A 15,615-nucleotide genomic window follows, 5' to 3' on the forward strand; every position below is an offset into this window, starting at 1 on the left:
TTTGGTTTTCCCCTAAGGAATAAGTTGCTAGTTTATCTACAAAGCAAGAGTAAGAGACTTCTAACCCTCCTAAACTCAGACAAGAGCTGTGCCTCCCTCCAACTGCATACAGTGTCCAGCTGTGGTAAGGGTGCAATGGGTGTGGGAAAGGAGGCTCAAAGCACCAGGACAAGATGGTCATGGTGAAGGAAACACCCAAAGCATAACTACACCAGCCACCTGGAGCAGGAGAGATCAGTACCTGAGTTGGAGAGTACCTCCACTTCAGATTTGTCATGGGACCTTTACAGGTAGATGTGCCAGGGCTGTCACCAAACATGCTGAGGAAATGAAGGACCAGACCTCTTCTCTGAAATGCCAAAGGTTACTGCATGGGCAAGGGGAGCTAGGCCAAGACACACAGCTCCTGTTCCCACCCACCAGGCTGGCAGAGGGAACACCTTATAGAATCACGGAAGCACAGAATTACTTGAGTTGGGAAGGACTCTCAAAGATTATGCCAAGGGGAGGTACCCTTCCACAAAACCAGATTACTCAAAGCCTCATCCAACCCAGCTGTGAACCCTTCCAGGGATAGGGCATCCACAACTTCCTGGGCAATCTGGTTCCGGTGTCTCACCAAACTCATTGTAACAGATTTCTTCGATGTCCAACCTAAATTGACTCACTTTTCACATCACTGCCCATCGGTCTATAGCTACAGGTAAAAAAAATCCGTCCTCATTTTTCTTGTAACTCCCCTTTAGATAATAGAAGGATGCTGCGTCCCCAGAACCTTCTCTTCTCCAGGCTAAAGTGCTCAAACTCTTCTAGTATTCGTAGGAGAAACTCTCCAGCCCTCTGGGCATCTTTGTGGCCTCCTCTGACTCACTCCAAAAAATCGTTCTTCTGGGGAAGGGGTGTCGTGGTCAGGGGCGACCCGCGGACGGCGCGGCCCCGAGGCGGAGCGGGGGCAGCTGCGGGGGCGGTGACAGGGGCAGGGCCAGCTGCGGGGCAGGAGAAGATAGCGGGGCAGGAGCAGATAGCGGGGCAGGACCAGAGAGCGGGGCCACTCATCCATCCTCCGCCACCGCCCTCTCCCGGCCGGGCAGCGGCGCGGGGCGGGGCCGGGGCGGGCCGCTCCTCTGCCCGCCCTCGGCGGCGGCGGCGCCCGGCCTCTTTGTGCCGCCCGCCCCGGCCCCGGCCCCGGCCCCGGCTGTCCTCCGCCTCGCCCCGACCCCGCTTCGCTCGGCTCCGGCCGCCGACACTGCCGCCGAGGGGATCGGCGGGTCAGCCCGCCCCCGCCCTGCGCGGGGCTTCCCCGCCTCCCTCCCCGCCCCGCCGCCGCTCTAGCCCGCCTCGTCCCCCTGCCCCCGGTGCGGGCTACTCGCGGCCGCCTCCCCGGGCTGCCTGTGAGCCCGCCGTGCGCGCCGCCGCCCGGAGCTCCCCCGCCGTCGGGGATGGCGCTGCTGGCAGCGCCCGTGCGCGCCTGAGGCGGAGGGGCGAGCCCGCGGCCGCCGCGGGAGGAGGAGAAAAGCAGGAGGAGGAGGAGGAGGAGAGATGAAGCGCTTCCAGCCGGGGGTCGCGCTGCTGCTCTCGCTGCTGTGGGAGGTGAGGTGGGCCGCGGGGGGAGCGCTGCCCTGCGGCAGCCCCGGCTTCACCCCGCGGGGATCCGCATCGGTCGCGACCTGAAGTGCGCGGCTGGCGGAGGGGGAGCTGCAGCCCGCAGCCTGCCGGGGGGCGTGCGCGGGAGGTGATTTATCTTTGGGGTTAGTGGCTTGGCCGTACGGGCTTGGCTCCACGGGCCGTGCGCCGTCCGGAGTGCGGGCCGGGCTGGGCGAGACCCGCTGCGGGTCGCGGGTGTCGGCGGCGGCCGGGCTCGCCGGGTGTCCGGGGTCTTACTGCTGGAGCAGGGGAAGATGATCCGCGCTGTGATGGAGCAGAGTAACGCGGGACCTGTACGCAGGGGCACAAGCTGCTGGAAGCTGCCCATTCCCAGCAGACCGGCACACTGTCCGGGGGACGCAAAGCCTGCGCTTGTCAGTAAGGGTTAAGCGGAAGGTGCGTCTCTTATTTTCATTTTAAGTGGCCTTTCCTGGGCAAAGTGTCCATTGTGAGGTAGGTAGAGGTGCGGCGGCGAGGAGCCGTGGCGTGGTTAAACTTCTGGGAAAGCCTGGCTAGCGCAGCTTTCCTGCTTACAACACCGAGCAAACAGTGAATTAGGAGCTTTCGTCAGTCGGAGCGGGGATTTGTGCCACGCAGCCCTGGAATCACGGAATAGTGATTGGAAGTGATTGGTGGCTTGGAAGACACCTTAAGATCGTCCGGTTTCCACCATGCCTGCCAGGGGCTGGGATGGCAGTGGATCGGGGAGGGCTGGGAGGGCAGCTGTGTTTTCCCGGCGGGCGGCTCGGTAGATGCTGCGGGGTTTAAGCCGGGGCTGGGGGCGGGCAGGGGGCAGCGGGAGCGCCCTGGGGCGGGCACCTCGGAAACACCCCTGGGCTTCTCTTGGGCACAGCTCTGCGCTCAGAAAGCCCAGAGGCTATGTAGCTGGAAGCGACGGAGAGGTGAAAGAGCTGTGTTGCCTCTGTGATGGAGCAGTTCAGACAGAGAATGAATTAATTTATTTTTTTTTAAACGGCATGCCGCTAAATCCGTGCGCGGAAACCAGAGTGCTGGCTGTATAATTACCCTTTGGTAATGGATATAATTCATGAAAATTATGTTTACTACGTGTTTATGCCACCTACGTAGATGAATGATTTCTGGTGTGTTGCCCACTGTTGCCATCCAGTATCATCCCATTAAAACACTCGGATGAAAATCGTCGCTTAATGTAAATAAGTGTAACACTTTACAAGTTAATTGATTTGCATCTCCTTACCCTGGCTGTAAACCTGGCCCTGATCCTGGCCCTCAATTGCTCTTGACTCCGCAGCAGCTCTTCAGAAAGCAGGAATAGCAAAATGTCGATTAAATGAACCAAACACCATCGTTTCCCCGAGGGATTGTGTTCATCTGAGACTGTGAAAGGTTTCACCCCTCCAGGATCTCTTTGATTAGATGTCTCTGCTCTCTTGACGTGTATTCTGCTGAAAAAGATCATTCGTGCCTGAAAAAAGTAATTTGCATAAATCCTCACTGGATCTAGCCAGTGTTGCTGTTATTTAAGCTTTTGTACTCGTTTTAATTGTGGGGTTATTTCCTCCCCCCGTCCTTTTCTTTTAATCTAGAATGTTTGTTTTGCCATCTGGTTTTGTGGATTGGTTTTTTTTTTTTTCTTTTTTGGAAATTCTTAGGTTGCCTATTAAAATGAGATGCTATGTAAATAAGGTTATATTCCACAGGCCCAGAAACAGAGTGCTGGTGGTTTAAATAACTTAATGTGAGACATCTGGTTGTTTCAAAGATTTTTGGTACGTGAAACTTTTGCTGTCTTCTGTACAAAGTTCTGTACTGGATATTATCTGAAATAACATTGCTGCAATTGTTTTAAATCTGTTTGCAGCTTCAACATGATCTAAGTTATTACTGAACAGAGCATGGGCTGAGAAATACGGTTTTCATTCATCATTTTGCAAAAGGCTCTGACTGTTACCCAGGTACTGTGGGGAGGAACCCATTTAGTCCGTCAGAGCACTGTGCAGTAGTTTACTGATTCTAACTTAGTTTTCCTTGATCAGATTACCCAAAATACTTGTAAAATATTGGTGTGTTGCAAAACCACTATTTTCGGTTATACAGATGAAAGGAATGAACTCTTTCACAATTAAGTATACCTCAAGTTCCTGGTGGGTGTGAGTTTGGATGTGGGGAGCGTGTGTGTTTGTGGCTTTCGGGCTGAAGCCTCGTCAGTAGCTGGCTGTGGCAGTCCCCCACGAGGAAGTGATGGATTGCTGTTCCTGATGTAAAGGCAGAAGATGCAGAAGAGGGGCTGAGGGGCAGGGGAGGGAGTTTGCATGTGTTGGTGGGTGGTTTCATGAAGGTGATTAAAGGCATTGCCATCGAAGCAGGATTTGCACATAAGAAATTGCTGGCTCTTGATTCTAAAATGCCAGTCCTTGTCTTGTTCTAGACAAGCTTGAGATGCACTAATTACAGAAACACCCAGAGCACTGTGATGGTGGGAGAGGGGAATTAATTTTGAATTCTCTTGTGTGATGAGGGCTTTTTTACTACAACCACAAAGAGCATGGTGGAAGAAAAATCTCCAATCCCAGGACCCAGAAAGCTCTGCTCTGAGAAGACATTATTATTAGGTGAGAAAAGCCAAAGATGCCATGTGTTTTGCTCACAACTTAATTGCAGTTGAACAGTTTAACAAGTAAGGTAAAATGAGGTGGACAATTTGACAGGTAATTTTGGTTCTTGCAGGAAGAAATGAAGATTGTTGAATCTTTATCTGTCTTTTTCAAATTAATTTGGCTACTTGGAGATGGCAGTGTGTTATTAACTGCAATTGCTTGAAATGCCCTTTCTGACCAGAAGCCTGGATGTCTGATATACCCACAGTACTGGGATATGTGATTTCTGCACTCAGAAATAACCAGTAGCCTACTTGCTAGCTAGGCTTGCTGTTCTGTCAACAAGACTGTATTTTTTCTCAGTTGGCTCTCATTTTTATGGAAAGATTTGAGGAGGTCCTTGAAGTGATGACTGCTTGGGGCATATATCTCAAGATTTTCTGCTTCTTTTTCAGTGATCCCAAGGGCTTTGCTTGTTTGAGCTTAAATGTGACTTTAATGAATAGTGATGTCTTTGGAATGAGGAAAGAATAAACCTAAACAGACAGTCCCCCCACCCCCCTGTTGGAGCAAGCTTATTTTCAGCCTGAATGAGGGCACCAGTGTCTCTGTGGGGCTTCTCAGACTGAGTGCTTGCCTTCTCTCTCACAAGCTGTAGAAGTGCTGTCTGGAGGAGAGCTCAATAGCTGAAGCTCAGATCAGGGATGGGGAAGCTGAACAAAGCTGTTTCAGGCTGGTAGAGGACCCCATCTGTGCTGCAGTGGTAATAAAGGTGTTTTATTGTTACTGCTGCGGAGAAGCTTGCTGGATAGCCTCACCTTTCAAAACTGTCGAATAGACAGGTTTTTTTAGATGCCTAAACTTTTGATTGGCCCCCATGTTACATCCAGGAGAACCCAGGAGCTAACACAAGTGTCTGAATATTTAGGTTAAGCTTCTTAGTTAAGATGAGCAAGGCCTGCAGTAGTTGCTGTAGGTGGTGAGTGGTGTTTGTGGGAATCCCTCTAAAAAGGTCTCCACGTGGCTATAAGATTATCTAAATTGAGAACCTCACTTCTGGAAGTACTAGCACTGATTTTTCTACTCACAGTTTCTCATTACTGAGAATTATAATGTGGATGCTGATAGAAACACTGATAATTGGATGCTTGAAAAAAGTGATCAGTGCAGTCCTCTTGTTAATTTGTCAGATGAAAGATACTACACTAGAGTCAAGTGCCTTTTTTAAAAAGAACAAGAAAATGGACATGTCATAGGAACGGCAAAATGTGTTATCTTGAAAGAAAATTCAAATACTCACGACAGTCTGTCATACAAGATTTGTTTAAGTAAAAGCAAAGTTGGCTGGTGCTCCTCTGTTGGTTAACTGCTGTGCTGAGCTTTTTAGTATTGTTTTTGTAAGTGGATTTCAACAGGAGAGATTTTATTAAATCAGAGAAAACAAAAAATTTTTCTCCTTCTGGAAGAAGTTTGTTTGTAGTTTTTCTTTGACTGTTTGTGGATTTGTTGGGGTTTTCTTTATAATTCTTGTAGGAACAAGAACTTTAAGATGAGGAAACCGACCACTCTTAAAGAAAAAACCTACATATTTTAATGGTGGTAGGTGGAGTTTGAGAATTTGTGAGAATTATGGGGGCCACTCTATCCTCCCCTACTCTTCTCTTTCTGATATTTTTTTCTATCCATTAGTAGTAAAGTTTTCCTTTATATAAAGTACTGTAAGAGAGTATATACTCTTGAATATACACATGGGCATGCACACCATTGTTGCTGTCTCCGTGATGACCCTCTCTGTGGAATACAGATACTGCCCTACTGATGTTTTAACTCTTGTTCTTTCAGTGGGGGTTGGTGGGAATAAGGGGAAAAATCTATCCCAAAAATTCTGCTAGAGGGTTGTTAGTGTAGATGTGTCTACTAACCCTCTCCTGCTTTTTAGTTTTGGTTATGTAACAGACTTAGCAGCTTAAACGGTTTCTTGTGGGTTTTTTTCCTTACCATCCTGCAGCTGGTTGCAAAGCAGCTATTGCATTGCTAAGTGAAGGCAGGAAAGAGATTTCTTACAATTTACAGTTTGGAGATCCAACTGGTGCTGGCAAGCCTTTCCTGCCTTTTGACAGCAGTGAGATGGGCTGTGATTTCCAGGCAGGAGGACTGAGCTCACACTCTTTCCTCACTTTGCTCCTGCTGAGGAGGAGACAGATTTGTGTTGGTTGTGGGTAGGGAATGGATGGCCGACTGCCATTTCCATCCTCCCAAGAGGAGGTGCAAATGGGGTTTTTTGGGCTTGGTTGGTTTGGGATTTTTTTCTTTAAATTAGAAAAAGCATCTGTAAAATCTGTTTGTATTTTCTTACATCAGTCAAAAATATTTAGCACTTTCTATTACGTTATCTTCATAAAAGGAAAGTTGTGTGACTCTCTTTCTTCTTGGTACTTTCCACTCAGCTAATGCAGGTGGCTGGAAGGTTAAATTTGGCCAAAGCAAGCCCATAGACTTTGAAAATGGATTTAGCTAAAATCAGTAAAGAAAAAAAAAAAAAAAAGGTAATTGAAACTCTTTGGTTTAATGCAAATTCTTTTTGGTTTTCTCCACTAAGAAGAGGCTTAGAAAAACTGCAATGAGTATACCCATATAGGGGCTTGTTCTGGTCATCAGTGTAGGCTGAGTTTACAAGCAGAAGAAGATTAATGCTTAAGCTTATGCTACAGAATTTAAAATAAAAAATATATTTTAAATATTTAAAAATATATCTTACTGGGGCAAGGTAGCTAACAATTTACTTCAAATTTGTTGTGATATGAAGTAAAATCCATGTGAAAAACCATTACATAAGGCTAGCATATTTTACTTTTTATGTCTGATTTTGACAAGGCAACTGTTGCCTTGTAACCTCAACAATGCAGCTGAATTTGTTTTGCTGAAGGTTTTGTTGAAATCCTGTTAGCTTGTTATGGCAAATATAAACTCTCTTTGGACTAGTAAGAGGCAAAACCTTTCTAAAAGTTTTTTTGTTTGTTTGTTTGCTTGAATAGTGTTTTTTGGAAAGTGAGTCTAGATCTGTCTGAAGTCGGGGGACAGAGCCTGGGATCCTGGGCATTAAATAGCAGTTTCAAGACAAGGAAAAGCTAAGGTCTTTGATAGTGGATATTCCTGATATCAGATCGGTAAGATATGAGATGAAATGCATGCCTGGTATTTCAGAAGGGCATGAGAGGAGAATCTGGGTTTGTTGAATGTTTTTTTCTTCTTTTCCTGTTTGAGAACAATGTGTCTTGACAGGTTTCTCACATATTAAATGGAAGAGTTATCGCCACTAAGTTAAAAATGTCTTTCTTCAGAAGTGTGTCTTCAACTTCTTGCTAAATAGGTGTTAGCTACACCTGTGTTTTAAATAGCTCAGCTAAAAATCTTTTCCTTCTTTCTCAATGACTCAGCTTTCAGTCTGATAAATTTTTTAAAGGAAAGGAACTAGCAAGAAGTGGTTTCTTACCTGTATCTCATGCAATGAAGGTGTGGGTTATTGTGAGCAAAGATGGTCACTAATGCTTGGTTTTGCCAGCTCCTGCTGCTCTAGTGACCCTGGGACAATGAAAGGATCATATCAACCCACTAATGCTGTGAATGACTAAGCCACAAAAAAGGGTCTGGGGGAAAAAAAAATGAGAGGGAATAGTTTTCCATTGCTTCAGCAGAGATTTGTGCCGTGGTATAGCATCATGAAACTTGATGCAGCAAGGGAGGAGGGAGAATGTATGGCTTGGAGCAGGACTGCTCATTTCGGTAGCAGACTTCTTGTTTCAATACATTAGTTATCTCCTAATAGGAATCATAAAATCCTTTTGATTGGAAAAGACCTTTAAGGTCACTGAGTCCAATGGTAAACCTAACGCAGCCACATCCACTGCTAAACTGTGTCCCTGGATGATGCTGCATTTGTACTAGAGTGGAAGGCAATCATGGAGACCTTTTATGTGCTCTGCTAGAAGGGGAAACAAGCAAAATCTTGATTTTTATTTTTTTTTTCCCTTTGCCTGAAAGGTGCCAGTAGATACTATGCTGGAAAAGTTATTCTTACAGTTTTCCCAAATCACCTGCCACATGTCTCAGCACAGGAGCTGATGTCCTCCCCAACCTTTCCCATCTGTAGGGCAGGAGAGGGTCATGGATGGAGACTGTGCTTCTGGGGAAGCTCCAGCATCAGTTGCAGCTTTGGAGGGACTGTTATCCTCGAGTCCAGCCAAAGGTAACTGCAAACACAGCACTCCGCTGCTGCACCCTTCACTCTGCCTCTCTCATTTGGAGGTTTAAAAAAACTCTAAAACCTTGGCCCTTCCTTGAAAGTGATTGTGAAGTGATCTGGGCCTTAGTTTCAAAGTTCAGAGGCAGTGGAAAGTGGCCATTTGTGAAGGATGAAGGGACTACACCTACACTCCAATCCTGGTTGCATGCAAGCCCTCTGTAAGCAGCTCACTGTTTCCAGCTGGAGTAGGAAAGATGCTATGCCAGCTGGCTCCTACCTCTGACATTGATACTCATCAGGCAACTAAAGATCTGGCAATAGTTTCGAGGATGGATCCTTCCTTCCCAGGTCTTGTGCTGCTGGAATAAGATGTGAGGGCTGTGGAGTCCAGGAATGTAGCCAATACATCTAAAGATTTGTCCTTCTAAGGTAATTACCTTCAATGTTTTCTTATGCCTTTCTAGTTACATGCATTCCAGTCTGTTTGGATCTTCCCTGGGAGTATGAAGAAGTGGAGAACCCTGAAATGAAGTTAGTATGAGAGGAACGTGAGCATGTGGGAAGGTGGCAGGGATCTCACTGACAGCAGACTGAAGATGATGGGTAGCACGTGTTACTCTTGATGTGAGAGGAGTGTTTTGTTGTGCATGTTTATCTTTTTGGGCCTCAGTCAGTGCTACTAACACCCAGGGGAGAATGATGCTTTTGGAGACTTACAAAAGTAAGTAAGACTTACTCTGCTTAGCTTGGTCTTGCCAGCAGTGTAGTTACAGTGACAAGCTTGTGCTGCTGTGGGGTTAAGAGCAGGTAGTGATCCAGAGGGTTTGGTTATCAATAAATTAGGAGCTCTGTCTGGGAACATATACTAGCAAAGAAAAATAAAAGCAATGACTGTAGTAGCAAAGATGGACTCCTTTTGAGTTGCTGCAAACTAGGGTTTTTTTTGGCTGGCACAGCTGTGTTTTTCTGCATGCATGTCTGATGGCTGTTGGTAGACCAACAAATTCCTTCTGCGTGTCCTGGCTGGAGTCTGTATTTCTCCCTCTGTACAGGAGATGCTCGATGCATCTTTTCTAACCAGTAAAGGCCAGGTGTTTATACCTAACTGGTTTTGGCACAGTCCCTTCAGTGTCAGCACAGGAGATTGATATCCAGCTGTGCAGCACTTTTCAGACATGGTGATAGAACAATAGACAGTGTAAGGGTCTGTACCTGGGAAATTGCTCAGGTGTTGCCCAGTGCTTTGTTTTTCCCAATTTTGTTAAATCCTTTCACTAAACTGGATAGAAAACCTATTAACTTAGTGAATTCTTTTCTGCTTTCCTCATGATATCTGTAAATGTGGAAGCAGGCACTTCTCAGTCTGGTTGGTGGGTGACTGTAAGTGCTGCAGCTTTTGATGCAAAAAACAGGCAAGGATGAGTCAAGCAAGTGTTTTCTTTCATTTCTGCTTCTTGGGTGGGGGCGGGAAATACATTGCTCATCGCTACAGATAATTCTCTCAATGCTGGTGTAAGTGAGATCCAGGAATTCACTGCTGGCTCTCTTACAGTGTGAGTTCCCAGCTCAGGACCTTATTTCCCTGCTGCAGTTGGAGCCAGGGGTTTAACCTGTTACAGGAAGGGTAATGTGTATAAAAGTCCACCTTCATTTGTTCAAGTGCCATTAAATTTGGCAGAATCTTAGTCCAAAGGAGAGGACACATGATCTCTGAACATGGCTTTTCTCAAGTGGTCAGACAATTGTCTAGCCTAAAATAAAAAGAGGGAGGATGAGTGTGTAAGTTTTAAATTTTTTTTTTTTAAGACTTTTTCACAGTCTGCTTTTCTTTTTCAGGCTGACATAAGATGCTCCTATCTTGAGTGCTGTCTTGCCTATCCCAAACATGCATCAGTAATGACAGCCACGATTTTCAATGTTTTGAGCAGCAATGGTGCAGAAGGTTCCTGTTGATCCTGAACTATCAAGCAGCACTGTCATGATGGGCCCCACCGTGTGCCGTGGGCTTTCACATCAGGGACCCCAGTTCTGCTCTGATCTGCTTGTTGACTAAATCAATTCACATCTTCCGGCTATGATTCAGAAATACTAATAGCATATGGGATTGGGCTAAAACTCTTCAGAACTGGGTCATCATGTAGTTTGAGACAGTGTAAAATAATGTTAGGCTGCTTCTTTTTTTTTTTTTTTTTTCCTGTAGCTGAAACCATAGTGGTCTCTGTTCCTAAACTTGCGTGCATGCATCCCTGCATAAAGTATGTTAGAGTGCTACACTAAGGCTGGGTGTTTGCCTGCATATTCTTATGATGACCTGCATTTCTAAGGAAGCTAGGGAGCAGGGGAGGCATAAGTGCCTAATAATAGCTGGATACTACAAGTTGCATAATGTTGAGGAAAATATAAGACAGTTTTGGGGCTTTCGCGTAATGCCAGCACCATGCAACCAGCTGAACTTAGCGCTGAACTTGCAGCGTGGTGATGGAGAAGTGTTTCAGGATCTGCAAGTGACCTGTGGATCTTGGAGCTTCTGTTTTCTGAAATCCAGGTCTTAGATTTGTTTTCTCATGTGCCGTGTGTAACACTTCTGATGCTGACTCTTTAAAGCCCTGAGGGAATATTAGGAAGTTGGGTCTCACTACACCCTGTATGTGGCAATCATCTGGATAGGTATCTGCAGTGTTCCTAGAAGGCATTGGATGGGACCCTGAAAATGTTGTAGGAAACACATTGGAATATGTCCTAAACCTGGCTGGTGAAACTTCCTGGTGTGGCTATGCAGACCCACACTTCCAGCTCTGTGTGTGTGTCTGCCTGTCACAAGGCATCCTGTGGGAATGCATTTAGGTTGCAGCTTTACCTGGTTTTCCCTGTGGATGAAAACCATGGGCGCAGCTGTGGCACAAAGCCAGAGGGATTTGGATTAAGCTTGTTTTAATTCTGAAGTAATCTTGACTTCCTATTTTTATTAAAGCCCTAATCCTGGGCTCCGTCCAAAGACCATTAAAAGTCAATGGAGACATCCCACTTGCTGGGACAGGCTGCCTGGAGGGTGCTGGATGCCTTTGGTTTTGCTGTCTCAACTAGCTTGAGGTGCAGGTGACCTTTGCTGTGTGCAGCTTCTGGAGCCCTGTGGGCAGGAATGGTGGTGTCTTCCCCGGGCTGAAGGCACACACACTGGCAAGTTTGGTTGCCTTGCAGCAGGTCTTGCTGTCACTCCCCTGTGTACCTGCACTGTGCAGCACGTCCGCCCACGGAGCTGCTGGTGTAGCTCTCCTTGGGGAAGCAGCTACTTCAGCCGGCCACGGTCACTGTCCATGTTGCGTAAGGAGAAAAGCATCGTAGTGATTATATAAAAGAGATTATGTAACTGGGTAATTTGGTAATCGCCTCTCTGGTGAATGCTAAGAATAGCTCGTGAATATGCATTTATATCTGTGATAGCCATCCACAATGATGAAGTGCTGGAAAAAGTGGGTGCTGGGCAGTGGCACAGGGTGGAATACTTGTGCCTGCTGGGTTTGTGTTTGCAGACTCTGCAGCTGTGTCACTCCTGTGCTGCTGTGGTGAGACACATCAGCTGTTGTTCCCCCTGCCCCACACTGTGGTGTGACCTGCTCCACAGGTGCAGTGTAGGTATCCAGCTGCTCTTGATAAGCCTGTGCCACCTGCCTGTGGCATCCGTATGAGGATGTACAATGCATAGGCAGAGCAGATAATGGAGGAGGGAACACATGTTGCTTCTCCATGAATTTGGGCCATTTTCTCTTTCTCTTGATTCCCAGAACTATCTGTTTTTCATGCTGAAGTTGCCAGCTCTTCCCCCCACCCCACCCTGAAAAGTGTCTGGGAGGTGCTGGACAATTTCCAGGATCCTGGTGAGGAGTGAGAAGGCTCATTGCCTGCAACAACTGAGAAGACCATGTGTGCTTCAGCCCCACTCTTACTTGCATCTCTTCCTAGGTTTATTTCTCTCTTGCAGAAGGGAGGGTGACTCATAAAAAAAAAAAAATCAGCTGTTGCCAAAGCCAGTGAGAGCTCTCTGATGCTAACTGAAGTCGAGGGAGAAATTGTGGAGGAGATGGGTGCTGTTCCTTGTAGTCTCTTAGTCCTGAGAAGGCTGTGCAGGGGTGAGCTCAGGATAGCTTGGGAGAAGGCAGGAAGCTGGATGAAAGGCTGTGGCAGGGGAGGAAGTGAGCAAAAGAAACTCTCTGAGCACCAGTGGTTCAATTTGGAACATTGGTGCTGGCTCTGAAAATATTCCTGAAGTTTTCAGATCAGCTTCTGGAGTCTGAGTGGCTGCTGGCTTTTTCTTGTGGGTTTGGGGTTATTTTTAATTTTTCTTTTGTGTGATTATAATTTGCCTTTCCATTCACCCAAAGGTACAGTTTTCCACCTTTTCTCATTGCTACAGCTACGCCTTATCTACCTTGAATTGCTTTTTCAGCTCCTCATCTCCTGCTGCCTGAAGCTCAAGCTCTTTAACCTTATCTTCAAGCTGGCACATAATCCTCTCTCCACCTATGGCTCTGACCTGGTTTCCTCCTCCTCCTCCCAGCCTTGCTCTGGACTGTTGTTACACCCTTCTTGGCTTAGGATGGCTTTCTTCTCTCTTTTCTGCGTTACTGATTTCATGATTTGCAATAGTTTCCACTTCCCTGGCATCCCTGTTCTCTTTTTTTTTAATGTTTTTTTCTGTACTTTCCTCTTTTATTTCTTTTCTCGGCTTTCTTCAGTTCCATCTATGATTCAGCCCTGGCACAGCCACTTCCCACGTGGGTTTTGCCTCTCCCATAATTTCTTTACTTTTCCCTGCTTGCAGAAGGAAAGGCTGTACCATCTGCCCTTAGAAGTGCCTTATAAATCCATTTCCCATGTATTGCAGTTAGGTGTTGGATGCAGATTAAAAAATGTAATTTAAATCCTTTTCCTTGAAAGAAATACACATTCCCATCCTGTCCCTTTTGCCTGGATATCTGTTTCCTAGAATGTTTTTTCTCATTTTTGTACATTAGACTAGAGATTTGAGAGTTCAGCTTGCAGCTTCACCCAAGAATTCCCTTTGCTGATTCCTTGTTGCAGTTCACTGCCTTGTGTATATACCCCTTCTCCTTGGTATTTATACCTTTTCCTTTTAGCAGGCTGTCAACCCTGGAATATGCTGCTGTTGTTGTCAGGACAAAAGAGATTTAGGGGAATATTTTTAATAAACATATGGTTGTTGCATAATGTTGATGGAAAGTAGGCAGAGGAGACTGCATGTGCAGCACCCTATGAACTGTAGAAGACAAGGGCAGGCACAGACCACGGATAATACGAAATTATTTTGATGCCATGTAAATTCTCAGGTGCTTAATGGACTTAATTTTTCAGTCTCAAATTACACATCTGGAAAAAGATGTGACTAAAGTTGAAAGGTTTTGCGCAAAAGCATGTAAGGGTATGTTAGAGCTGTTACAGGAGCTTCTGTAATGTGAAAACAAAAATTTGCAGCTGTACAGTTACATTAAGAGTAATCCTATCTGGACTGATGGGCAAGTGTGAAGTAGTGAAAAGTGAAGGAAGCCAAAATTCATGTACTGTGTTAACTTTTTAAAACCAGTGAAACTGAAATAGTATCTCATTTGCATCAATTTTAATGAAAAGTATGTATGTAAACTCCTGCCTAAGATCAAAGAAAAACATTAATTCTTAGTTTCATGTGGATAAGATGGTTCAAGGTGCGTAAGGATGGTAAAAAAAGGTATGAAGGCAATTTTAACATTTGGTGCAGAGATACCATACAAGAATTTGCTTTACTTTTGTCTGCCTTTCCAGTGTCACATGCAGCATGTATAATCTGACTCAGTTTAGTAGCAATTGTTCTGAAACCTCCAGAAACTCTCACTGGTAAGAAGGAGCAGAATGGGTTCCATGTTTTGGGAGTTTGAACTTGAATCCTAATTGGTCATCTGTTCCCTTTGAAGAAAATACACTGTAAAGATACTAAATTTCTTATGAAGGTTCCAGTTCAGTTAAATAGATTCAGTTAAAAGAGATTTCCAAAAGCAAGTCAAGAGATTTCCAAAAGCAAATCCAGCAGAGGAAAAAAAATAAGCAGTGTCTGCAGATATCCTGCTGTCTGGAAGAGCCTGATGGAACCAAATTAATAACTTTTAAGAAGTTCCCTTTTGAAATGTTCCTGCAGCAAGCCTTTTAAAAAGAGAGAGGCTTGAAAGCAGAAACCCTTTGTAAAAAGTTTTTCCTTCAAGCAAGAACATTTAGACATGATGTGAAGCAAGGTTGTGAAGGGACAATTAGTACTGGGTTTCCTGATACTGCCTGAAGAAAGCTTGGCTGCCTTTTTCGCTGTGGTAGGGATGGAACTTGTAATCTCAGTGTCAGTACTTGCAAGTGTTACTCTGGCCCTGCTGGTGACTCCCTGCACATCTCCCTGAAGGTGACTGCCTCCTGTGTGAGGGTTGTACACAGCCGGGTCTTGAGGAAGGACTGAGGTCTGACTCCAAAGCCATCTACAGGAACAAGTGACTCTTCCAAGGGAATTGATCTCATGTCTGTGCAGGCTTGCCAGATGTGTCTGGACCTGACTCTCCCTCAGCCTGACAGGTGTTTTTGCAGCCATTTGATGGCAGGGATGTGCCACCTTTGTGCCTGTGGCCCCCAGTATGATGGTGACAGCTGGCAGGGCTGGCATTCTTCTGCTGGGCTGGGTACAGCTCCCCCTGCCCTCTCTGCCTGCCCCTGCAGGGACAGAGGTGCTCACACACAGATACTTGTTCCTGGAACATGGGCTGATGATGGCAAAACTACATAATGTGTCTGACTTTAATACCTGGCTCTTCAGCTGCTGGAAAAAAGTCACTGTTCTTTTCCCTTTCAGTGCTTTATGTTGTTCTGGAGGAGAAATTCTTTCTTAACGATGTCCTAGACTTTGATATACGTTCTGTATTCATGGTAACAGCTTCTCCAACTATCCATCTTCCAAATTAGATTAAATCTATTTGTACATTTATGGTATTTCTTCATGCTTTATTTAAACACAAGTAATCAAATAAAGAACAGTTCATGCTGTTACGCTTCAGAAGTCCTTGCCAGTACTTAGATTTTTATGGGAAACCAGAATTTTGCAGCTGATTGTAATGACAAAATGTG

General features: G+C 45.7%; 1 protein-coding gene across 1 annotated transcript in view; it reads left to right on the plus strand.

Moving 5' to 3' along the window:
• Positions 1-1,175: 1,175 nt before the first annotated feature.
• Positions 1,176-15,615, plus strand: part of VOPP1 (VOPP1 WW domain binding protein) — a 61,494-nt gene continuing 47,054 nt past the window's right edge. The window contains exon 1 of the mRNA XM_086845358.1: positions 1,176-1,590. Within this exon, the coding sequence (XP_086701484.1) occupies positions 1,540-1,590 (51 nt within the window). The 5' untranslated portion in view covers positions 1,176-1,539. The remainder of the gene's footprint in view (positions 1,591-15,615) is intronic.

The sequence above is a fragment of the Cyanistes caeruleus genome, chromosome 1 (assembly GCF_971803275.1).
Source record: "Cyanistes caeruleus chromosome 1, bCyaCae1.hap1.1, whole genome shotgun sequence".
NCBI classification, from domain to species: domain Eukaryota; kingdom Metazoa; phylum Chordata; class Aves; order Passeriformes; family Paridae; genus Cyanistes; species Cyanistes caeruleus.